The sequence below is a fragment of the Periophthalmus magnuspinnatus genome, chromosome 3 (assembly GCF_009829125.3).
Source record: "Periophthalmus magnuspinnatus isolate fPerMag1 chromosome 3, fPerMag1.2.pri, whole genome shotgun sequence".
Classification (NCBI taxonomy): domain Eukaryota; kingdom Metazoa; phylum Chordata; class Actinopteri; order Gobiiformes; family Gobiidae; genus Periophthalmus; species Periophthalmus magnuspinnatus.
The window spans coordinates 35,821,742-35,848,857 of NC_047128.1; the positions used below are offsets into that span (position 1 = coordinate 35,821,742).

The 27,116-nt window shown below is 41.8% G+C and overlaps 1 protein-coding gene across 1 annotated transcript in view; it reads left to right on the top strand.

Annotated features, from left to right (window-relative positions):
• Positions 1-27,116, top strand: part of gpc6a (glypican 6a) — a 201,763-nt gene that overhangs the window by 97,996 nt on the left and 76,651 nt on the right. The window contains exon 3 of the mRNA XM_055230406.1: positions 10,118-10,509. Coding sequence (XP_055086381.1) covers positions 10,118-10,509 — 392 coding nt within the window. The remainder of the gene's footprint in view (positions 1-10,117; positions 10,510-27,116) is intronic.

Genomic DNA, 27,116 nt, shown 5'->3' on the forward strand with positions numbered 1-27,116 from the left:
TTACGACGCCTTTGTATCGATGGCGTCCGCTCTCTGTGATATGAATCATGCATGTGGGAGAATAGATTTCACGAGCCGCTCCGTGATCCCGTGCATATTATCTACGTGAATGTCATCAGGTAAAGAACGCGGAGTCATCAAATCAGAGAGAGGGGCCTCCACGGATCAAGCGCGGCGCCAACAATGCGTTCGCTCAGCTGTTTGTGCGGCTATTTATTAGCGCGGGTTTGATGAAGACTGATGGAGCCGTGTTCTTACGCCGCCTTACACCACCTTTCATCGACGAGCTGCCGATGGACCTTTAGCACGGCGGAGTTTTCAAATGACTTGTCTCAGCACTTTAGGAGCAACTGCGCGAGGATTTAGAGCGTATTTTTATGGCAGTAAAGTGACGTGATGTGTCTGAGGGTGCGCCCCCTACTGGTCCTCATGGAGAGCGCATTGATTGTACAGTATTTAACTATTTTGACTCCGTTTCTTTCCCTAAAATACCTGGAAAAACATGTATTCATACTGTGACTGGGCTCATATCTCCACAGATCTGACCTGTAACTTGACCAGGCTTTGTCACCTTGTCTCCATGGAGATTTTATTGATTGTACAGTATTAAACTATGTTGTTTTGTTAGACTACAGCTGTTTTTTTTCTCTAAAATACCTGGAGATGTGTGTATTCATACTGTGAGTGGGCTTGTATCTCCACAGATCTGACCTGTAGCTTTTGCTTCAAAGCATTTACATCTCCATGGTAATAAGGTGTTTTGTGTGTGTGTGCTGTGCTCTTTAAATGGTCTGGGGTCGGTCACTTTTCCTTCACTTTGTCGTTACTTCCTCTGCAGATGTTTCTGGTCTCGTCTGATTTTGAAGAGCCGCCATATTGTTTACACACACAGAATGTTGTGCGCACTGACACACACTGACACACACTGACACACACTGACACACACTGACACACACTGACACACCCCAATCCTCACTATTTCCACTCCCCAAATCTCAGTCCGTCATCAGAGACGTTCAGTGGATAAATGACCCTCCCCCAGCTCTTTAGTCTGAGACATGAACAAATATGGACGATACGTCCAGGGACCCCAGAGCCAAACACTGCAGGAGCCACCGCAGGAGCCACTGCAGGAGCCACTGCAGGAGCCACTGCAGGAGCCACTGAAGGAGCCACTGCTCTGTAGATTTTCTTGGTTTGAGTTTTCCAGTTGTGAACAGGAGACAGATTCTCTGTTTAAAATGAGGTCGATTCTGCTCAATGGAAAACTGATGTTGTGTAGAGGCTTTGACAAGTGTAAGGCATTATTATTATTATTATTATTATTATTATTATTATTATTATTATTATTGTGTTGGACAGATCGATACTTTTTAACCTTGGAAAAGTTCTACTTCTGACTTTATTATTGTCTTGAGTCTTATTCAGTGAATATGTGGGTCATTTAAATGAAGTGATATTTACATTTATCACTTTTCTACTTGATTTAAGTTGGAATATTTCAGCCCTTTATACATTTATATTACATTTATAAATCCAGACATTTATTCTTGTCTCAGTTTAAATGAAACGCAGACGTCACTTTTCACACAGGACAATACACAGACTGAGCTCTGTCAAAACTATTGAACCACTAATTGAATTTTTGTCTTAATTAGCCGCTATAACGTAGAGCTTCTTTTGTTTAAGCCTGAGCATCTTTCATAAAGTCTGAATAAAAAAGTAATGGATTAATGCAGTATTTATTCACTCAGTGGAAAGCTTTGTTCAGTGGAACAGAAAGGTCACCTTTATTAATCATACTAATTATTTACAGTAATTAGGCCACATATCAAAGGAACACTTTGAGAGAAAATGGATTTTGTACGCTCAGAAGGACTCCAAGGGTACGCACACGCCGCACGCCGCCTGTGCGAGACCTGCAGCAGGAGGACACGGTCTCTTTATAATAATAATAATAATAATAATAATAATAATAATAATGACATTTATACATTACACTTTTTATGTAACTTGTTTGTGAGCTGCACAAGGCAAGAGATGATTCTTCTGATTCACACTGACCATGTGACCACGTGCACAGTGACCATGTGACCACGTGCACAGTGACCATGTGACCACGTGCACAGTGACCATGTGACCACGTGCACACTGCACTGTCTGCACACACACACACACACACACACACACACACACACACACACACACACACACACACACACACACACACTGTGACTCTATGACAGAAGTATTTGGTCTCAGTCCCACACACTGTGTGTTTTGGTGCTGATGTTCCAGACGGATGTGACTGATGTGATTTTGGGCGTCGCTCAGATAAAGGCCGTGTCCACAGGGTAAATATGCACCACATGGAGAAATTCAAATCTAAATGCGGTGGAGAAAAGTGTTGGAGGAAGTATTTCCAGGTGAGTGGTCCTGGGCCTGTAGTGCTGTATCTTATTCCCCACACTCTGAGCCGTGTTTGTATGCGGCGCGTATCTCACTGTACGCTCTTATCGGCTTTTTCACAATCACTGAATGTTGTGCCCAGACTCGGGCGATGATTGGACGGCAAATCACTGCTGGAGCTGGAGGAGAGAGCGCTCACACCACCGGAGAGTATCTGTGTGCGAGAGACGCCGAGGACTCGGTGACGTCAAGGAGCTCGGCATTTAACTCATCGAGATCACATCCTCTGCACAAACGAAGAGGAGGAAGGATAAAGCACAAGTACAACACGAGGAGATAAAGGATGTTGAGGTTTATCAGTGAAAACAGCTGATCCATCTAAAAAAACATGTTAAATCTTTGTAATTACATTTAAAAACTGAAACAAAATGAGAATCAGGACATTATTTATCCATATTCCCTCTTATATTTCATTTTAATAGTCTAGTTTCGACTTGTTCCCATTACTTATTTTGACTTTAATTACAGCCGTAGGATCCGTTTTCTAATCGATTTTGAATGTTAATGTTTGACCCTCACGTACTTTCGCTGCGGCGCGTTACATTCTGCTCTGACGTGTTCCCTGCTCCTGAAATCCCCCGGACGGGCTGAGTCCAAGGTCAATAACTCTCCCGGATAATTCCCCATCCAAATATGTGTTTTGGCAGCGGCGGCCGTGTGCAGCTTCCTCGTGTTTGGCTGCGTCTCAAACCCTCCAAACTCTCTTCTGGTTAGTCGACTTTTACGTGTCTTAATGGTCATTCGACAAACTGCAGTAAACAGTTGTGTGTCATTAGTTTAGAGATGATAACTCTGTAATATTTATTTATTATACAGCACGTGGTTAAGCTGCAGGGTAAAAGAGCTTTGTGTTTGGAAGGGCATCTGGTGTAGAACAAATGAAACATGTCTAATCTTAACCCTTTAATTAAAAAACAATCCAAAAAATATGATCAAAGTCTCAGTTGCATAAACGCCTGACATTTTTTTTATAAGAAGAGCTGTAAAAACCAAACCCTCAGCACAATCTGCATAATCTCTTCTATAAATATTGATTATTGTTCAAATATGTTTTATAAAGTGTTTCTGAGCTCACCAGTTTGTTTTTTTCCATCGTTTTCTTGCATAAAAGCTGCTCAAAAGTGCATTCGTTTTTATATTTTTCTTCTACTTAAACTGGAAATACGCATTTATTTGATGCATCATGGGAAAAATAAGGCTGGGTTTGTAAAATAGAGGTAATTGTGTGAAAAGGGGCAAAAGTACAGGCTGATACTTTATTTAAGGTGATTTTTATGGCTAAAAAGAGAAAAAAAAAGTCCAGGCGAGTGTCTATCCTCCTGAGACCTGGTGTCCTCATCTGTGGACAACACATTTTGGATTGTTTAGGCCACAGTGCAAATTTTTAGAAGAACAGCAACAAGAACATGTTCAATTTTGAATATTTCTAAGAGTTTAGAATATTTATTTTTTTGTTTATTTTTATTTTATTTTTTTATTTAATTATTTTTATTTAATTATTTAATTTTTATTTGTTTTTATTATTTTTTTTTTGTATTTTTATTTTTATTTATTTATTATTTTATTTGATTAAAGCTCGGGTCTCAGGAGGATATACTGTTCTATAACGTGCTCAGTCAGTACGACGAAAACGGTTTGTGGTTTATGAAAAAAGTCTTCGTTCGTGTCTTTATATTGCGTCGTTCACTTGAAAACTACCACTTGATGACATCACAAGGTGGAACAGAGCATTTTGAGGTTTGGAGATGTCACAGACTAATAATAAAGTGCGACTCAAACGTGTGAGGATTTATTTTTATACAGACTCATTTCAACGTATTCACATTTTGTTGTTGAATTAAACATTTTAAAGTTTATTTATTTATTTATTTTTGAGCGCCTGACGTCGTCCTCCGACCGTGTTAAGTTGTCGAGATGGTGAAAAAGTCGATCGTATTTGTGCCGCATGACTCTCACGTGTTTATTTATCCTCACGTCTGAATCTGAAACGCCCTTACGTGACTTTGATCTCTCCGCACACCGACACTGTGCCAATTTCACTCGCTATAGAAACGTGTAATCCTAGGAACTTTATATTAATAGCCGCAGCTCCTCCCCTTTTCCATCAGCGCCACAGAGCTGCTAGAACAGAACCGCTCCAATCCACCGGGGCTTCAATGTCCTTGATTCAAATCTAATTAGGAAAAATAGAAAAAAACGCAGCCCTGCAGGCTCTCGGTATTTAAACAAATGTAGTTGTAATGGGAGGTCACTGAGCTGAGAGTAAACTAGAATGACTGACCAGGGACCGCTTGATAGATCATTTAACCCGCCTCTCACATGAATAAACTCCGACGGCATTTGCACAAACCAAACACAAAGGAACGAGAATTTGCCGAAGAAAGTACACACAAGGTGCCCTTTTGTCGCACGGAGCCGATGCCGTTTGAGATCGACTCCAATTAACCCACATGTTGTAATATTAGCCGCCACGAGCAAAGAGTGAGGTGATCCAGAGACTTCAGCGACTCCACCACGGGCAGAACGAGCCGGGACTGACCCACTGGACGCGACTGAAGGATGAAGGATGGACGCGGCGCTCGGTAAAACTCAGTCTGAACACGGCGAGGTTTAAAACTCAAATACACCTGCTCATGTCCTGACTCTTCCTGTGGATTATATTGAGTGCACTGTGGTCTACATAGACTCTATAAAGATGAAAAAGGTGCAGTGTTCACGGTCCACCACCCGCTTGTCTCCATAGAGATGTTATTCCTTCATCTAGAATCTTCCTCATTAAAAGTGTCCATCTAGTATTTCATTCAACAGGGGTTTTTATTGCTTGGAAATAGATTTAGAAACGTGATTCTTACTGTGAATTCTTACAGATATGACCTGTACTGGAGATAGATCACTTTAATGCCATACTGTGGAACTTTTCTGGGCCGTTGTAGAGGGAAAGATGGTTCACTAGTTTCAGAGTCTGCTCCGGAGCCACATGTGACTCTTTCATCCTTATACTGTGGCTCTGTGTGGCTTTGGGGAAATAAATTATAAGTATTTAATTAAATTGTACTTTATGTTGTTTGTAGTTAAATTGTAGTTCTAGTTGTAGTTTTATTTTATTTATTTTTTTACTTTATGCTCTTATTTGTACTTATTCAGTGTTTTTGTTTCACTTTTTCACTGCAGTACATTCTACTTTCTGAGCCGTGTTCACTGACAATGGCAATACAAGTCTTTTGATTCTAAATTGGAACATTATTGTGATCTTGACATATTATATTTTACTATTTTTCGTTGCTCCAAATAAGCATCACACTCGTGGAAGTCGGTACCCGTCAAAACGCCGTGCATTTACCGAGACTTTCCGCGCCAAACGTGACATAAACATGAATAAATCTGCACGTGGAGTCGATGTTCAGATCCACATTTCGTCTGTGAGCAGCTTTTCTCCACCATGAACTATGTGAAAAACAAACCTCAGGCCTCACAGACACAGTCCTGAAACATGAGCCCGACAGACGCAGACGCTGTGCAGACGCTGTGCAGACGCTGTGCAGACGCTGTGCAGACGCAGACGAACATTAACTAGAACTACAATAAAGATGATGCAGAGAGTTTGATAATACTATAGTTGTTTATACAAAAAAAATAAAATAATACTCATTTTTGATATCAAAGTATTTGTAGCTCTGTGTTTTTCTGTTATAGGGAAATGTGCACTGACAGATAAAACCCACAGCGCCCCCTTGTGTCTTGGAGAAAGTTCCATTTTGTCTTTGTCTCTTCCCACAAAGTGCCACAGTGCATCTTTAACGATATGTCGTTTTAGATCCGTGTGTCGTCCTTTGACTCAAAACTACTGAAACATAAACCCTGCAGTTTCATATAAAATACTCCCCTCGTTTTAACCTTTATATTCACGTTAAAGTGTTCCAGCTTTTTCAGTCCAAGGTTAATTTGCTCAGATCAGACGTGGGATTCGTCTTTGACCCGAGTCCAACTGGCAACATCTGGACTGACACCGATCTGGAGTGAACGCAGCGTTTGTTTGAGACGGACTTAACGACGCCGATAAAGACGCTGCAGGTCCACGTGTTTACGGTTTTATCTGCGTACGAGGTTAAATCTGTTTCAATACTGGACTTACACTTCATGTTTATTAGTTTGTTTAGAATGTTTCACCAAATTTGATCAGGAGACACGTTTTCATCTGTTCTCACTCTGAAACAACATCATAACAACAAAATAATGCCATTAAATTATCATTAAATGTGGATTATGTAACATTTCTGGTTGGGGATGTGCCTGGCGCTTGTTTCCATGGTGATATTTCTTTGCCTGGGATGTTCTGTGGTGCGTTTATTCAGTCGTTTTGTGTTTTTAACTTGAAAATAAACGCATTTGTACTTATGGCGCAGTCACCTCCCCACAGATCCGGCTTATAACTTGTCTCCGCGGCGAACAAACCAACACCATCTCCATAGAAACGAGCAGAAAATGTACAGAATACCCCTTTAAAGCGTGCGTTCCGTCAGCGTGACTGGACTTTCATCACGTGTGCGTCTGTTTCTTCGTATTTTTACACCGGTGCACGATATTGTTTTGGATTTTTCTTCACTTTTGCTGCTGGTGCGGCGTCAGTGGCGACAGCGGCGACGGCGGCAACAGCGGCGAGCTCGCTGTGCAGACACCGGGCTGCGTGTGAGCACATTACTCACACCACATGCTTCAGATTAGCACTGAGCAGAGTTGCATTGTGGGAGCTGACTGTGACCGGCGTGTTCCTCTGCCGCCGCTAACTATTCAAGAAAATGTCACCAAACCACAATATCATAGCGGCGTACGGCGTGAGCGAATGCCTTATTAATAAGCCGCTCTCCATTTGAATGTGCTTGTTTACAAAGATGGAGGAGACGAGTTGACATTTAGTGCACGCAGAGCGGATCCTCAGTATTTATGCTTGTGAACTGGAGACATGGGATCCTATTAGCCAAGCTCCAGCGCCGCTCCCGAGATAACACGCCTTTTCCACTTTTCTCTTTGTTGGTTTCCTTCTCACCCCAGAGATCAGAATAATGGAAGAAAGACGCTCGACACTAATAAAGAAACACTGCTGCATTTGGTTAGACGTTAAGTAAATTGTTCTATTGGAGAAATGAGCGTTTAACATGTAAAGTAGAACGTTGCGAATCACCTAATGAAGAGATTTTTCCAGCAGAGGCAGCACCTAAAATGAGAGAGAATGTAATATCCTGTAGTAATGAAGAAAAAAAAGAAAAAAAAACTACTGTTACAACATTTCAGATCTCAGAACGTTTGTCTTACAAATTTATTGCAAAGTTTAAGCGTTATCTTTATGTTTCCTTCTCGAACTTTGAACTTAATGTTTGCAGCTGTAATTTCCTGATTGAAAACAACAAACACATTTACGTTTATCTTCGACGCAAACGAGGCAAAAAATAGAACTAAACACAGAAAATCATCACTTATTTTACATTTATATACAGTAATAACATGTCTGATAATGTGGATGTGGCACCTTTAGATGGATATTTACTTAAAACATTAACAACAAACGTCATTTTCTTCTTTCGTCTTAAGTTTGTTGAAATCCGTTTTAAACCTTTGCTTAATCGTGACATAAATATCTTTGCGTTATTGTCCGAGCTGCCATATTATTAAAAGAATAGGCACATTTGAAATCTGAATATTGTGTACTCAGAGTATTCAAAGCTCTTAGTCTGTAACCTAATATTGAATTAAGGCCCATCTCCGGCTCTGGGCAAATAAACAGTTATGGATCTAATGGAGGATGCAGCTCCAGATGATGACGCTCTGCTTTTGTGTCCGTGTCCAAAACTTATGAATATTTTGTTTCAATGTGCAATCAGAACCTTTGCATTAATCATTCATAGTCTATGTGGCCCATTATTTCTACTGCTCAATTATTAATGCTTTCGACTGGCTTTCGTCACATAATCAAGAGCGTTTGGCTAGCTCCTGGACGTAGCATTATGAGCTGTTAGCGTACGAGCAAACACGGGGATTTAAAAAGTTTGTTCTCTTAATAAGTGCGTTTAGTTCATACATAATACAAATATGTGTCAGTTATTTTCATAATTGAGGATGATTTGTTTGCACAGCGGCAGCAGCTGGGCACAGCGGCGAGCGAGTTAGCGAGCGCGCTGTGTCTCGAAGCTTAAGACGACTTTTATTAAAACCATAAATATAAAATAAACAAATTCCTTTTCAAATTAACTTAAATAAAGACAACCCAAATATCTTTAAATGTAGAATACTTCAGTTTGTGATGTTGTTTTTATATTTATTATGCCTCAAAATTAGCATTAGCGTTAGCACTGACGCACAAACATGTCTCTGTCTAAACACAGAAGTGTCTCTGGTGAAGTTTTCATTTTATTTGTGTAGTTTTTTAACATGTCAGTGATGTCCACCCATAACTCCCTGTCCACTGTCTGACCCTAACCCCCTGACCTCTGACCTCTGACCTCTAATCCATTTGCAGCTCCCTGTCCACTGCCTCTTCTTTAAATATTTATTCATTTTAGCCTGACTCTGCAAAAACCTGCTGACATGAAACTGAACAGGAAGTAGTGACGCTAACAGGAAGTAGTGACGCTAACAGGAAGTAGTGACGCTAACAGGAAGTAGTGACGCTAACAGGAAGTAGTGACGCTAACAGTGAGGTTGGGGGCGCTACAGAGTCTGTTACAACACTGGAAAATCTCACAAATACATCAAATCAAATACAAGACTGTGGATGAACAAAAGTTTGTGTTTTTTTGTGTTGTTTTTTTTTTCACACTAGGGATTGTCAAAGTTAAATGTATCTCCATAAGTTTATTTCATTTTTTTGCTCTCTGTTCTTCTTCTGTGAGGCCAAAGCCGACCCCAGAGACGGACCACCTTTAGTCAGATTGTATCCAAAGGTGCGACCCTGAGAGAATGTCCCGTACTGTTCTTTAAAGCTCACGTGAAAAACTGGTTCCGGTCAAACTGAACATGCTTCATCTGTAGAGGAAATGTGACTTTACCTGTTCTATAGAGACATATTTACATGTTTAGGTCAAATATGAAGGGGGTGGGTTTAAATGTAAATGTCTGAATGAAGCAAACGGATGAAATAATGAGCAGAACGTGCAAATAACAGTGCAGTGATTAGTCGTGTGTGGTTTTTATTTTGTTCGTTTTGTGACCCCAGCCCTCGGGACAAAGGATGTAAATGCTCCTTTGGCTCTAATCCTGTGTGTTTACATCATGTTGTATCGCGTCTGTTGGATTGTCCCAAATCAAATAAATGAATAAATAAAAGCTGGCGCCGTGTCAGACTGTGGCACGTGGCATCGAGTGGTGATAGAACATATAAAAAGTACATATGTCAGCTTTAAATCTAAGAAAAAACACCAGAGTTAATACCATCTGAGACCAAACTTAATCTTAATGGAAGAAGAATGAAAAAAAATCACATAAATACGACAACAACAATCTTTTTTTTGTTATTTTTCAGAATAGTCTGGATTGTTATCAGTCCAGATGGATACCTGTGAAGCCTTAATTAAACTTTTTTGTGTTTATTTTTAATTAGTTTTTAATCAACAATAGTCTAAACTTGGCTAAGCTTCTCGTTTCTTTCTCCCTGTAGAGTTTTTCCTGGAGCTGCTGGACACCTCGGAGAAGTCCTTAAACGGCATGTTCACGCAAACCTACGGGAAACTGTACATTCAGAACTCGGAGATCTTCCAGGACCTTTTCACGGAGCTAAAGCGCTACTACACCGGCGGAAACGTCAACCTGGAGGAGATGCTCAATGACTTCTGGTCCAAACTCCTAGAGCGAATGTTTCAGCTGCTCAACTCGCAGTACCACTTTACAGACGACTACCTGGAGTGTGTGAGCAAATACACAGACCAGCTCAAACCCTTTGGAGATACGCCGCGGAAACTCAAAGCCCAGGTGACCAGGGCCTTCATCGCCGCTCGCACCTTTGTCCAGGGCCTCATGGTCGGGAGAGAAGTGGCCAACCGCGTGGCAAAGGTGAGAGACTCAGCCTGGAGTTTGGTAAAGAGTAAAAATATGTGTCATTAAAGTGTAAACGGATTTAAAAACACCCAAGGACAAGAGACAGAGTGAGGGGAAAACATGAAAATATTTGAAAAAGATGCAACACAAAACTGAAGTGTGATTCGTTATGGAGAGGAGAGAGGAGGAGGAGAGAGGAGGAGAAAGAGGAGGAGAGAGGAGGAGGAGAAAGAGGAGGAGGAGAGAGGAGGAGGAGAAAGAGGAGGACACAGGAGGAGAGAGGAGGAGCGGACAGAGAGAGGAGAGCAGCTGACGGCTCTGGTCTCCATGGAAACGAGACAGGTAGAGGAGGAGAAAGAAGGAGGAGCAGAGAGAGAGAGGGGAGGAGAGGGAAAAGAGCGGCAGAAGGCTCTGACCCCCATGGAGATGAGACAGGCAGAGGAGGAGACGGAGGAGAAAAGGAGAGAGAGAGAGAGGAGGAGGAAGGAGGAGCAGAGAGAGAGAAGAGGTGAGGGAGCAGAGTGGATGAAGGCTCTGACCCCCATGGAGACGAGACAGGCGGAGGAGAGAGAAGGAGAGACGAGGAGAGACGAGGAGAGGAGAGGGAACAGAGGGGTGGAGAGAGAAGGAGGAGTGCAGAGACGGAAAGGAGAAATGAGGAGTGGAAAGAGAGAGAAGGAGAGGGGGCAGAGAGCTGGACAGAGGAGGAGCAGAGAGGAGCAGAGACAGGAGGAGCAGAGGTGGAGAGAGGAGCAGAGAGGAGCAGAGAGAGGAGGAGCAGAGAGAGGAGGAGAGAGGAGGAGAGACGGCGTGGCAGTGTGGAGGAGGTTGGAGTTTCTGTGGCTCTTGGTTCGTGTTGACTCTGGAGGTCGACGTTGTGACTCTGTGGAAGGTTAAAGTTGTGCTTTTTTAATTCTCTTGTTTTAATGTCACGGTTTAAAGGTCCATTATGTAGCTTTTCTTTGGAAGAGCCCGTCATCTGCTTGTCTCCATGGAGATGTTATTGCTTTGCTTAGAATGTTCCACAGTATGTTATTAAACTACGTCCCATTTATTCTGTTACAGGAAACACTTTAAAACATGAATCTTACTGTAAATGTGGGCACCCAGCCACAGATCTCTTATTTTATTTATTTAATCATTTATTTTTAATTAATTAATTTTATTTTATTTATTTATTTTTGTATTTTATTATTTATGTATTATTATTTATTTATTTATTTATTTATTTTATTATTTATTTATTTTTATTTTATTTATTCATTTATTTATTTATATTTTATTTGGAAAAATCATAAACTGTAGAAAAACAAAGTGACACTAAACTTCCTGGTGACAGTTTGTCTGTTTTGCCCCAATGGCTGTTTATTTGCCACAACTGGAGCAGTAAATATTTAATAATCTGTGTGTGTGTGCGTGTGTGTGTGTGTGCGTGTGTGTGTGCGTTTGCTCCTTTACATTCTGTTCTATTGAACTGAGCCCTAATTATTTACACCAGTTGCGTTTCTCTGCTCAGACTCTATATTTTATGAATGTCTGTGGGGTGAATGCAGAAACACGATAAAGAGGTCGTCCACAGAGTCATATCATGTTTTTATACTGCGCTTTTCCACCGTCAAGGCTCAAGAGGAAGGAATCACACACACACACACACACACACACACACACACCCACACACACACACCCCCACACCCACACACACACACACACTGAACCTGAGGGATTTGAACCACTGACCTTGGATCAATGGACAAACCGAGCTCTACCGACTGAGCCACTGCCGCTCAGATATTTACAAATTCAATCTTTTTCGTGCTTATGTTTTCCAAATGAAAATATGTTTATAATACTTGCCCACACTGAAGATTAGAAATGCATTATGGGAGTTTAGTTCTTAAATCCATGTTAAACACTGAAAGTTACGCAACTGTTAAATGATGTAACCAAATGTGTTTACTCGCCAGATGGGGGCGTGAGCTTATGAAAAATGAGAAACATGTCGGCGCCGATAAAGCTCAGACACAAGGAATCATTTATTTAGAATAAAAGTGTAAAATTAATGAGCCGTGCGTCACAGAGCGGGAGTGTTAATGCAAACCTTTATACGGACACTAATGATGCACGGAATGAGCACACGAGCCGCACGAGAGCCAAACGAGAGCCGCACACGAGAGCCGCACACGAGAGCCGCACAAGAGACACACGAGAGCCAAACATGAGCCGCACACGAGACGCACGAGAGAGCCGCACGAGAGCCGCACACGAGATGCACGAGAGCCGCACGAGAGCCAAACATGAGCCGCACGAGAGCCACACAAGAGAGCCACACAAGAGACACACGAGAGCCAAACATGAGCCGCACGAGAGCCACACAAGAGACGCACGAGAGCCAAACGAGAGCCGCACACGAGACGCACGAGAGAGCCGCACGAGAGCCAAACATGAGCCGCACGAGAGCCAAACATGAGCCGCACGAGAGCCAAACATGAGCCACACGAGAGCCGCACACGAGATGCACGAGAGCCAAACATGAGCCGCACGAGAGCCAAACACGAGCCGCACGAGAGCCAAACATGAGCCGCACACGAGAGCCGCACACGAGAGCCAAACATGAGCCGCACACGAGAGCCGCACACGAGACGCGCTAGAGCCGCACTATTATTCCTGTTATTCCTGTTTTTATATGATATTTATTTATAATTTATTTCAGCAAACGCAAAGTGAAGTTAAAGATCATTCAGTTTTGTTTGGATTTAAAATATGAAGCACAGAACAAACACAAAACGACCCGGACACTGATCGATCATAATACTAGAGTCAAAACTGGACACTCATGAAGTATTTTTACTACAGACAAACAAATAAAACAGGATAAGACCACACGGTAAAGGGAAATTATATTATTTTGTGTTTTTCTTAAGTTATTGTTAGCGTCACTGGTCAAAATTGGAATCGAGCATCAAGTTTGACATTTGAGCACGAGGAAAACACAAAAACACAACAAAATGAACCAGGAGAATACAAAGAAAATACTGTATTCTCCGGAGTATAAGCCGCACCAGTTTAAAAAAAGCATAATAATGAAGAAAAAAAGTGTATAAAGTGTGTGGTGAGGGGTTTTACAGCCTTAAAATATCTATACTAATTGTAAAAAAACCCCCAATCTTTCTACTTTACGTTCCAAAAATGAACGAGGGACCACTGGATTTAAATAATTTCACGTATAAGTCGCACCTTCGGACAAAAAAGCGACACTTTTAGTCCTGAAAATACGTTATGTGGCATTTAAAAAGTGCAGTCTGTCAAAAAAGTGCAACAAAAACAGAAGCGACGACACATTAAGTATTAAGTGATTCCTCGTCGCAGCAGATAGTTTGTAAATTGCTTATTTGAACGTCTATATTCACAGATAAATGATAATCAGCGCCATTAACACGAGAAGCTGTTAAATGAGGTGTCACAAATGTTTGCTGTCGCTGGAGTAAACAGACACTTTTTCAATTGAAAATCCAAATCTGTCAGAGTCTTGGCTTTTGGCGCCGAGTCTCCTGCTCCTGTTTGATATATTCTGTGTGTTCACAAACAGCTGGCCTCTGGTAATTACGGTGTGGAGATGTACTGTAGTGAGCCCCGACGCCACCGCCGTACGCCGCGCTCCTCTGCCTCCGACCTCTTCAATTGTTTATCAGCGTCTCTTAAACCGGCTGCACCGCTTGATGAAAAGTTAAACCGAGTACCTCTATACATCTGCCAAGCCACAGTGAAACGGGTCCGAAGGCACCTCCATCGCTCCAGATCAAATCCCACGCTCCCGATCCGTCATAAATAATGGAGCGGGGCGGTAATGCAGGGAACGCCGCGGCCTGTCAGGAAAATGAGCTGCGGAGGAGGAGAGGTGTAAAGTCGTACGACGCGACGCCCGACCTTGACCCACGAGTCGTCTGTCAAACCCGAAAACCGCCCAACGAACGACAGAGCGAAGTCGTTTATAATACAAGAAATCATTTTACTGCCTTTGCCGCCACAATTATGGACATATTTACGTTTTGATCCAGTTCATAGTGAGTAAATGGTGGGACTTAAACCTGCTCTGCGTCAGTGTTTGTCATGGAATGTCCCACAATATGGCATTACACTGGTTTCTGGTGAAATCCGCGAAGTATCAGCTTTATTTTTTACATTATTCTCTCTGTTTTTGTCTGTAAAACCCCTCACCACACACTTTATACACTTTTCTCACACAGGCGTTAACATTTTCTCACATTTCTCTCTCGTTTAAACTCTCTCAAAGTTCAAACCTTCGTAGGCGTCTTTGTCGGTGCAGAACGTTTCATCGACATTGTGGGTTTTGTCGGGGAGAAAACAAATCGCAAACGTACAGCACTTCAGAGTCACACTGAGATCCAACGTTTATGTAAATTTGTCTGAACACATTCTGTACTGGACAGGAGACACGGCACGGAGGAGACTGATGGACAATGGTCTACAGTCCAACAGCCAATCAGGACGCACGACACAATGGTCTACAGTCCAACAGCCAATCAGGACGCACGACACAATGGTCTACAGTCCGACAGCCAATCAGGACGCACGACACAATGGTCTACAGTCCAACAGCCAATCAGGACGCACGACACAATGGTCTACAGTCCAACAGCCAATCAGGACGCACGACACAATGGTCTACAGTCCAACAGCCAATCAGGACGCACGACACAATGGTCTACAGTCCAACAGCCAATCAGGACGCACGACACAATGGTCTACAGTCCAACAGCCAATCAGGACGCACGACACAATGGTCTACAGTCCAACAGCCAATCAGGACGCACGACACAATGGTCTACAGTCCAACAGCCAATCAGGACGCACGACACAATGCACGTTCATACTCTGTAAAAAATCATGTACAATTGTGAAAAAAATAAAATAAAAAAACACGAAATAGCGAGACACATCGAAAAACCTGCATTTAATGGTGTGATAGTGGCTCAGTTGGTAGAGCGTTTGTCCACTGATCTGAACATTAGCAGCTCGAATCCCGCTCTTGACATGAACATCATTGAATGCTGTTGTTGTGTCCTTGGGCAAAACACTCCACGCCCCGTCGCTCCCCGTGTCTGTGAACATTGGTGTGTGAACGTGTGTGTGACGCTTTGAGAGACTTGAAGGTGGAAAAGCGATGTACAAAAATATAACCGTTTACCATTTCTATAAGTGAGTGGGTCGCCTCTGCGCAGATCTGACATGTTATTTGGCGAAGTGGCATGAAACTGACTCAGAGTTTTATCACAATACACTCCGGGCAAAGTCATATTTACACAATCTGTCCAAAAAAAAGGTCACACACTCTGATATTTGGTTTGGCCTGATGAATCCTGACATTGTCGTCTTGGAAAATGCCCAAAAATCCACTGATGGAATAACCTGGTCATTCCGTATATTCAGGTGTCAGCTGACCTCATTCTCCTGAACCTAGACCTGACTCGTACCTATGTCCTCGGACCTATTCGCAAAGTTAACCTCCTGAGACCCAAGCTCTTGCAAGACTTTATTTGCAAAAACTATTAAGAGTTTAAACACAAACATTCTGTGTAAAAAACAAAATGAAAAATAAATAAATAAATAAATAAATAAATAAATAAATAGTAATAAATACATTAATTAAAATACAATAAAAAATACCCAAAATAAATAAACAAATAAAGAAAATAAAACAAAAAATAAAATAAAATAAAATAAAAAAATGAATATTCTAAACTCATGTTCTTGTTGCTGTTAAAAATTCGCACTGTGGCCTAAAAAACCCAAAATGTGTTGTCCACAGATGAGGACACCAGGTCTCAGGAGGTTAAATCCAGGTGGAGACTTAATTTTTGGCTGGGCAGTGTATTAAAATGTAGATAAAATAAATCAGTATCAACCAGGTGTAAGAAATTTGAAAAGCGTCACTGTCCGTCACATAAAATAAACCATAAACTGTAATAATAACGATAAACAACATGATTCCCTGATTTCCTGCCGCTGCACAAACGCCTTTAGCTCCTGTTCCAAACCAGAGTAACTGTAGAAACATCGCTCCGTACAGCGCTGGGCCGTCTCCTTCGTTATTGCGTTTTGTCTCCTGGAGGGTGAACAGAACATTTATCTTCATACATTATAATTTGCTTTGTTATTTTAAGACTCTCGGCTCTGGACCACAGACTTTAACGCCAGTGCAGCCGCAGTTATGAGAAAAAGCATTTTGAAACAGCAACACTGACACACTACATATATTTTAACAGAACCATTTGCAGTGTCTCTTTAAATCCGTTTTGTGATTTCTTGACGGAGCATTTAAATGTTTTTGCTGAGCGGGCAGAGGCTAATAAGAGAATCGTAGCACTGTTCCCCATTGAGGAGCTGTTGGGGAGCGCGGTGCAATCAGAGACTGTATTTCCAACGCAAATGGACTGTGCCCAGCTGGCAGGCAACAGTTATTGGAGCACTTCAGGGGTTTGTCCTTCCACGGCGGCTACAACTCCACATTCAAAGTCTTTTTTAGGACTTACTCTGAGTCCTGCATCACCAATTTACTTGTCAGTTTGATTTCCGCACAATCACGCGTCGTACAAAATGTATTTCATTTGGATAGAGTGAAGTAGACAAAGCTTTCTTCTGCTTGAGTTCTTTCGTACAGCTGGGCTCTCGGTGACAAAATAAACTCTCGTTGGACTAAAGATTCGTCCCGGTCGAAAAGGGGCGTGGAAAAACTTTCAAAACGATAACGTAACTCTGTGTATCTGACCCAAAAGTTCACGCAAAGACGAGTGAACATGTAAATCATGGGTTAAATCTGCTTTTTACGTTTAAGAAGAGCTGAAAGAAGTGCTCCATTTTGTTACTAAAAACACAGATACCAGAGCAAAGAAATACTCTAGTAAAAGTAAAAGTATCATGAAAAAATCTACTTAAGCAAAAGTATTGAAGTTTAAAAATGTAGAGTAAAAAGTTAAGCTTCAAATGCAGCGATTTTACTAAAGATTTGAGCTGAATTTTGAACAGAAACGTCTGAATCGATCATTTGTATATTTGTGTTTACTCAAATTACAAATGTCTTTTCCGCAGGTCTCGGACAAGAATAAAACACTTTCACTTTTCCGTCGAGCCCTACAGCCCTGCAGCCATATCACATGACGGTAACTTTGTAGTAACTTTCTACAGCGGCGCCTCAAGCGAATCTGCCGTATCAAAAGGAAAAAAGTAGTAACGGATTTGAACATTCATTAAAATTTGGTGTTCCCTTCCGGCAGCTCTAGGTGAAGAAGAACCTCCTTAGCAGAGGAAGTACGACTTTAAATGGCACTTCAGCTCCTGTTGAACCCATAGCAGTCTGTTGGTGGTACTTTTATATCAGATACATAATTCATATCAAATTGCATATTGAACACCGCCCCTGGAAGTGTCAGAGCCTCGTGCAAACCTGAATAAGCAAGTCACATATGAAGTCAAGTTGACACGACCTCTTTTACCCATCTGTCCTCTCTATTTTCCATCTTATTTTAAGCAGAAGGGGCAGCTCCGATCACGCAACGCTCATAATTACTTCTATAATAAGCCGCGGCGCTGTCACGTACGTAGACTGTATAAAGTACTGGACCTAGGGAGCGCGATGTCGACCGTAACGTTTGACTTCTGACCACGAGAGCCAATCCGGAGTGAAGCTGGTGAAGGTTAACGCCCCTTAACGCCCCTTAACGCCCACTCGACCTCAGGGAAAAGAAGCAGCTAATTAGTCTGTTTTTAATGTTCACATGTTGTTAGGAAAGAGCGAAATGACGAGCCACGAGTCCGTCAGCGGCAGTTAAGGAGAGAAGAGCCACAGTTTTTCAATAGAAAGTGAATTAGAGCCAGAGTCGACGTGGTTGGAAGCGGCGTCTAGTGGGTTTAGCCGTGTACATTTATATATAAACAGTTTATGGTCACGTAACAACTCAGAATATACAGCATCTCTCCGTAAAAACACCCTTCTTTGACTCGTACCGAACCGTTTCCGGGATTAGACAATATCTTTGGATTAGCGTTCATGATGACCATTAAGAGTAATCCAGTGGTACTTAAAACACAGCTCACATTAAAGTCCGCCGTACATTACAGAGATTTAAACCTTCTGAATGGGTTTAAAGTTGATGATATTGAGAGCACTCATCACTCGGAGAGGCGCCCCGGTGCATGCTGGGATTGAGTCAGGCTGTTTAAAGGGTAGTTTGTGTGGAGAGATTTGCTCTTCCTGATGGCTCATAGTCGTGTCATGTTGATCTCATTATAGACTCGTTTCCTCTGTCTGTCAAATGGCTCCAGCTCCGGGGTTTTTCTCAACAACATTTACCTTGAGTCCGAGCGCTGGCTCAAAGTGAGAGTTTTATGGCTGCTGCGTGGGACAAGCTCTAATTACTACCAGTCTCATAACGATATAATGGTCTTTAGCTTTATTCTTTTCTTTGATTTATGCACTCACCTCACTGCATTCTTCAGACGTTCAGACATGGGCAGAATATTTCACAACTGTAGTAATGGGTCTGTCGAGTGTGTGCGCTTTTAAAGGGGATACAAAACTGCAAATCTTTAAGTGTAATGTAATGTTATCAGGTTACGTTTACTGGTGGACAGTCAGCACTTACATGCCTCCATAGAGAGTTATCGCTCTGCCTAGAATGTTTCTCAGTATGGCATTAGTCAAGTCAAGTTTATTTCTACAGCACATTTAAAAACACCACATCTGCTCAAACTTGTGTATAATGTATATAAAGTGCAATCTTATAAAAGAAAACACGCAAAAACACATTGTTGTTCGGCCCCAGTGGATAAAGATGTTTCTGTTTTGAGTTAATGTGTTTTGTCCACTCAGAGCCACCGTAGCTGTCACGTTGCACTTTTTAACAGTTCAGTCATTTTTCACAGTTTAAGGCCTGTAAACTGTCATTTGTCCTCGTGCAAACATCTGTCTGTGAGTATTGTGAGGTTATACCATGTTAGCTCGCTCTATAAACTCATTTGAGGCACTTTAAGTTGATTTACAGGGTTTATCCGCGCTAAAATAGAAGACGCTAATAGCGCTAGCATGTCTATGGGATTTTCCATTCATGTTAGCATGATGCTAATCAACAGTTTAACACACGTTTCCATTACTTGTCGCTAACTTTAAGCTAATGTTGTGCATATATTATATTATGTTGTTTTTTTGTAGCTCTGCATAATGTTTGTTCAGGAGTATAAAAGCATGATTATAATATAAATGTATTTCTTTGTATGTTACAGTTTTATAATCTGCTCCAGTAAATGTCCAAACAGAAGAGATTTCCTGGTGTTTATTAGAGAAACTGTTCAGTGTCTGTAAAGCCCAAACACTAGTGAAGGCAGAAAACACATAAAAACAATACAATAGCATAGTCCCACTCAGCTCGTGTTAAAAGTAAAGTGCAGACAAATGAGATTTAAAAATGTTTAAAGTCTGGACTGTTCTAATACACAGAGGAAAAGATCCAGAGTCTGGGACCAGCTACAGCAAAAGCCCCTCCAGTTTTTGACCTTGGACCTTGGAACATCCTCTGGTGCTGATCTCAGAAAACCTCAGGCCAAGTTCTAGATCAGATCTGTGGAGAAGCGTCCCAGCGCACAGTAAGAATGTATGTTTTTGGGTTTTTTTGTACAAGGGTTTTGTGAACACGAAAAAAACATCTTTAATGAAATAAATCCAAGACGGATGTTTAAAGCTGTGGAATATTATGCATCTGTGCTTAGTAATTGCTTTCAGAATATAAAATTGTTGAAGTTGAAGCTGTGAGACGACGTTTGGACACAGGGAGAGTGAATTTATATTTGATTATAGGTAAGGTCAGGTACAGCCCGGGTCAAATTGAAAGTTAGATGATGTAAAAGAAAAGGAGGAGTGAAAGTGAAGTAGAAATTGCACCGCTCATTCTCTCACTTGACTGATGAAACTAATGAAAAAGTACATGGAGAAAATTGTCTCTGCAGATTCATACAGTGAACAAAAGTTGTAGAGAGGAGACTTTGGACGCGGCTCGGGGCAGATCAGCTGACCTCCTCCATCAGACTGTGGAGCAGCTCTGTTTCTCAGCACCGTCCACTCCAGAAACAAGCACCAGACGCACAACGCTCCCAAAGCCGGTCTGTCTCTCCACCGCTCCCTCCTGGCGTCTGCTGTATATCCTCCTGTCCGTATCTTTACTCCCTCTCTCCATTTTCTCTCCTCTCTCCCATTCCTCCTCTACGTTTATACTGTTTCCCTCCCCTCTCCTCTTTATGTTCTCTTCTTCTCTCTTGCCCGTCTCTCACCTTGTTCCCTCTCCCCTCTTTCCTCCTCTCCCTCACCCGTCTCTTCTCTGCTCTTGTCTTTGCTCTCACCTTCCCTCTCTCTTCTCTCTTTCCTCTCCTCTTATATCTCCTCTCCGTCTCCTCTCACATCCTCTCTTGCCCCTTCCCCCTCGCTCTCCTCTCTCTCAACTCTTCCCTCTTATCTCCTCCTGTGTTTCGTCTCCTATTCCCCATTCCTGTCTTGGTCTTCTTCCCTCTCTCCCCTTTCTTCTCTCTCTCCCCCTCTTGCTCCGCTCTCTCTCCACCTTCTCATCTCTTCGCTTTGGTCTCCTCCTGTGCTTCTTCTTCTATTCCCTCTCCTGGTTTAGTCTTCGTCTCTCTCCCCTCTCCTCCCCGCCCTCTCCGTTGTCTCTCCTCCTTCTCATCTCTTTCCTTTAATCTCCTCCCAGGTTTCCTCTCCTAATTCCTCTCCTGTCTTCTTCTCTCTCTCCTCTTACCTTCCTTCACCTCTCCTCATCTCTCCCCTCTCCTTTCTCCTGCCTTCTCCTCCCCTCCCCTCTCGTCTCCCCTCTCTCCCCTCCTTGTTCCTCTTTCTTCTCTCTCTCCCCTCTCAACTCTTCCCTCTTATCTCCTCCTCTCCTATTCCCATGTCTTCTCCTCTCACCTTCCTTCACCTCTCCTCTTCTTCCTCCTCGTTCCTCTCTCGTCCCCCCCCTCTTTGCTCCGCTCTCCTCTTTTAACTCTTCTCTCTTGTCTCCTCCTCTCCTTAGTCTCCTATTCCCATCTCGTGTCTTCTTCTCTCTCTTCTCAACTTCCTTCACCTCTCCTCCTCTCCCCTCCCATCACTCCTTCCTCCTCGCCCCTCTCTCATCTCTTCTCTCTTGTCTCCTCTTGTACTTCATCTCCTATTTTCTTCTCTCTCTCCTCTCACCTTCCTTCACCTCTCCTCCTCTTCCCTCCCTCCTGCCCTCTCTCCTCCCCTCTCTCCCCCCTCCTCTCTTTCCTCTCTCGACGCTTCTCTCGTCTCCTCCTCTCCTATTCCCTCTCGTGTGTTCTTCTCTCCCTCGTCTCACCTTCCTTCACCTCTCCTCCTCTCCCTCCTCGTTCCTCTCTCCTCCCTCCTCCCCTCCTCCTCCTCCCCTCCTCCTCTCCCCTCCTCCTCCTCCTCTCGTCTGGCACTAGTCTCCCACAGCTTGCAGGGGATGAGGCCACAGTGGCAGCGCTGTGGCGGCAGATGGCAGCTGGCTCACCACGTTTGGCTCGTCAAAGGGAAATGTGCCGCACCAAAGATGTCCTTTTTAATTAAAAGATTGTGATCAGAGGCGAGCTGCAGAATGTGGAAGAGTGAGAGAAGAGTGAGAGAAGAGTGAGAGAAGAGTGAGAGAAGAGTGAGAGAAGAGTGAGAGAAGAATGAAAGAAGTGTGAAAGAAGAGTGAAAGAAGAGTGAAAGAAGAGTGAGAGAAGAGTGAGAGAAGAGTGAAAGGAGAGTGAAAAAATACTGAAAGAAGAGTGAAAGGAGAGTGAAAAAATACTGAAAGAAGAGAGAAAGGAGAGTGAAAGGAGAGTGAATGAGGAGTGAAAGAAGAGTAAGAAGAATGAAAAAAGAGTGTAAGAAGAGTGAAAGGAGAGTGAAAAAAGACTGAAAGGAGAGTGAAAAAAGACTGAAAGAGTGAAAAAAGACTGAAAAGAGAGTGAAAAAAGACTGAAAGGAGAGTGACAAAAGACTGAAAGAAGAGTGAAAGAAGAGTGAAAGAAGAGTGAAAGAAGAGTGAAAGAAGAGTGAAAAGAGAGTGAAAAGGAGAGTGAAAAGGAGAGTGAAAAGGAGAGTGAAAAGGAGAGTAAAAAGGAGAGTGAAAAGGAGAGTAAAAGACAGCTTGCGTCAGTGCCAGGGCCCATATAAAACACATTATGAGGTGGTATAGTCTGTGCTCTACTTATGGGACTGATTTTATAAGTTGAAGATGAAAGTCTGGACATTTGAATAGAGATGGAGAAAGATCCTTTCAGTTTGTTCTAAACCCAGACATAAGTGCGCCTTTGATTTAGATTTTCAAATTAGTTTTAGTAATTCCATTTGTTCCCCGTGTACAGTACGTCTCTGTGTAGAGTCAGATCTGTTTTGCCTCAGTACATGTGTAATCGCAGCTCGGGGTCTAAACCAGAGCGTCGTGCGCCGTCTGCGTCCAATTATAAAGCAATTTTATCAATGACCCAATAGTAACACTGTTAGCAGGCGAGTTGTAAGACGGGGGTGTCCAAGCTTTTTTCACCGGGGGCCACATACTGAAACATATTTGAAGCAGAGGGCCACAAACCAGTGAGTCAAATACATTTAACACAGAGACATTTTACCGTTAGTGAGACTTGGACGATTATTTTTAGGTCTGTGTCTCAATATAATGTGATGTTATTCAGGTTATAAAGGTAGAATCTCTTCAGTTTGGAGTAAAAAAATACTTCCTGATCAATTGGGCCAGTTTCGGAGGAGGCATGAGGGCCACAAAAATTGGCTTGGGGACCGCTTTTGGCCCCTGAGCCGTAGTTTGGACAGTCCTGTTGTAAGAAAACTCCGCTTTGCCTCCTGAAAGTCGTGAAACGAGCTTATAAACTTATCCCTGTGAAAAATTAGAGTTCACATTGAGTTTGGAGCATTAGGAATAAGTTTGAACCACTGGAAACTGTTTTTTACCTTTAACTACGAAAAAATGAAGCTTTTGTATAGTAGAAACAGTAAATGGATATTATTTATTATTTTTTTGTGATACAGTCAATCATATATCTCTGTTATTCACTGAAACTCATTTGTGCTGGTCCCAAACCTGGTAAAACTGTAAAAAAAACAATACATTTCTCTGTTTGAAACTACACAAATAACTCTTTACGTATCTGAGAGAAAAGTTTATGAGCCAGTGCATTAAAGGTACATTGTTTTGGAGTTGTCCTGATTCCCCACACGATCACGTCTCGTCCCATATTTCCTCGTATGACTCCGGTTTAAAGCGTGCGTCCCATCTTTATTTAAGCAGCACTTAGTCAAGCCTGTCAGCGCCGAGTTGTGACATTTTGAGCAGCACCTTCCCCGGCGGCTCTGGAGAAAAGGTGCTCCGCTCTGACATCCGCGCTGTTCTGTGGCCGTTCTGCGGGGCGGACTGTGTGTGCCGTATCCACCGGAGACTCGGCGAAAGGAGACAGGAAGTCACAACGCCGTGTGTGTGTTAGCTTTTAGCATGTTTGCACTTGTCCATGTGAATCAAACAGAAAGCCCAAACCGCTGCTTACGACTTGTCACAGAACATACATGTCAGAGCGGATCCACGCAGGAGCTCGGAGACGCAGGAGAGCGGCGTAGAAACACTTCTCCGTGCTCCGCTGCTCATATGTGGGCCGCAGTCACCGGGCAACGGTTATGAAAGTGACAGTGGATCACTTTAGTGCAGCCTCTCTGGACTGGTCTTTTGGTCTGTCTACTTTTAACACACAGGGACGACGGGAAGTTCACCCAAACTAACACATCGGGTAGTTTTGCAGAGTAACTTTTCACTGATAGACGAAGGAAAGGCTTAAATCGTGACCTGTTTATGTTACGACGATGTGAATTATGTCAAATATGTGGTTAAAATAGGGACAGTGGCTCAGTTGGTAGAGCGTTTGTCCAATGATCTGAAGCTTTGGGGTTTGAATCTCGCTTTTAGACATAAACATTATTGCTTAAACGGTCAGATCCAGTGACTCGGAGTGTTTTTACTGCCTTGAAGCGTTTAAAAATGTGACCTTTTATCATTTAATATCTGTACAACTATTAATGCTCTTTTATTTCTACTAGTTGTTGTGAGAGTTGCTTGTTTTGTTTATTTCTTTCAGTTCCTCCTTTCTCTCTTGAATCTAAAGACAGCCCAGTGCGTCACCTACAGATATGATTTATTTTCTTGTGTTTCAACAAATGTTTCCTAAGATACAGCAGCATAATTACATTTTCAGTTTTGTTGGAATAAGGTCGTGTCTGTAATTGTGGCTACGGTGCAAAAAAATATTACTTTGTGCTGTCAACACTTTTTATTCGAGAGTATAGACCGTGTAAAGAAGCGTTCAGATCCAAATGAAGCTCATCGAGGCGTCTGATTTGTCTTTTATTAATGTTCATATCTTGATTTACAGATAAAAACGTGAAATAAAACCCCCGGGATCACGTAGAGCGGGTTAATATGAACATTTAAGACCAAAACGACGAGTCTGACAGCAGCAGTTTCCATAGAAAGTGAACTGGAGCCAGAGTCGATGCTGCAGGAACACGCAGGTTCACAGGTTAGGTCCATTTTTATATATAGCCTGTGATTTCTGGTATTTATTTCCGTCGGGCGAGGGCTGTTTGTTTTGTTTTTTCAAGCGCTTGGCTGTTTGTTTCTCTCTTAAAATCGAAGAGCAACCCCGTGCGTCACCTACAGATATGATTTATTTTCTTATATTCCAACAAATCTTTCTTAAAACATCATTGTTTCGCGACATAATTATACCTTGAGGTTTTCTTGGAATGAGATCGTGCTGGTAATAGTCGCTACTGTGCAAAAAACATGACTTTGTTCTGCCCAGACCTTTTATTAGAGACAAAATGATGCATGATTTTTCCAACATTAGCAATTGATGCAACAGTACTATTGGAGTTAGTTATTTTTATACTTGCAGAAATGTGAGAAGCGCTTATTGCCGTGCGCTGCTAGACCTTAGAAAGTTCACAGTCTGACAAAACGCCTGTGAAGCAAAACGCTGAGAAACATAACAATTTATTCTTGTGGATTATAATGACTGAAAGAGTAAAAAGTTCTATGTTTCGGCTTAACTCTGTGTTGTAAATATCAGTAGTTCTTGTTTATTTTCAGAGGTCCTTCTTAAGCCGCCCTTTCTATGCATCATTTTGGCAGTGACAGTGAATGGAGCGTAGGGAAACGTGTGAATATGGAGCGTGCATCAGCGACACCTTCACCGCTGACCCATATAAGCCTTTTCTGCCCTGACACCTTTGTGATTAAGGTGTGACTATGTTTAGAGAACTAACACGACTGGTTAAGATCACCTTCATGCAGAAGCGCTGGTGCAGACCGTCGATATCCCGCCGTGAAGTTCAACGCTTTTGTTTCCCTGGATAACAGTCGTATTAAACTACAAACAGCTCTTAGGGAGTACGTTCGCTTCAAAAGTCAAACAAAGTGCAAAGGAAACGTCCAAGAAATAACGTAAAAATAAGATAATGTTTGAGTAATTGTGATTTTGATTTGTATTTTGAAGTTAAATTAATAAAATAAAGCATTATAACAAAAAAAATTTGGTATTTTCAAAGAATAAACCACAAAAAATGACAAAAAAATAAAAAAATCAACTTGTATCTAAGTGGTGCAAATGCTCAAATTGTTAAATGTTTTTGTCATTTTTCAACGTTGGAACAGTACCCAGAGCGTTTGAGTTCTGTTACGCAGTACAATATTTTGCTGAATTAGGAGTTAAAGTGGTAAAAACTACTCAGAGAAGTAATTTTATTAAAAAATGTAACTGAGAACTGTCCGTCTGCACCAGGCACTTTACTCACTCAAACCCACAAGGCTCATGTTGAAAGTATTGGATTTATAAACAGCTGTACTTCTTTAGGTATCTGTACTTTACTTAAGTACATTTACAGTGTGTACTTTTTACTTTTACTTCAGTACATTTGAGAGCAGCACTTGTACTTTCTCCACTACATTTTTAAACTGGACTAATAAGTATTTTTCATTATTTGAAACGTGCTGAAAAGGCTGAGGTTTATTTTTTATCAAGTTCATAATTTGAGCAAAACGAAAATGTACAAATAAAAAGCAACTGATTGAATTGTTTCTGTTGAACAAAATTTGGCACAAATCTGTATCAAAATAATTACATTTCCAGTTTTATTAGATCTCAGAATCTAGGAGAAGTACTTTTTCTCTTTAAGTACATTTTCAAACAGAATTTTTTTCATGTGATGCTTTACTTTTCCTTGGGTTTTTGCTCCAGTATCAGTTTGTGTAAATCCTCAGTCCTCCAGGTTTGAGCCGAAGTAAAAGAAAAATGTAATTCTCTCACCTGGACAAAACATTTATTTGAGTATTTGTACTTTTACTTTTGTACTTCCTGCTCCTCTGATGACACTGCTCTTTCATCCTTAAACTGCTGCTCTGTGTGGCTTGGGAAAATAAATTATAAGTATTTAATTGAAGTGTATTTTATTTGTGTTAGTTCTTTTTTTAAATGTAGTTTCAATTGGAAAATTATTGTGATCTTGAAATATTAAAATAACA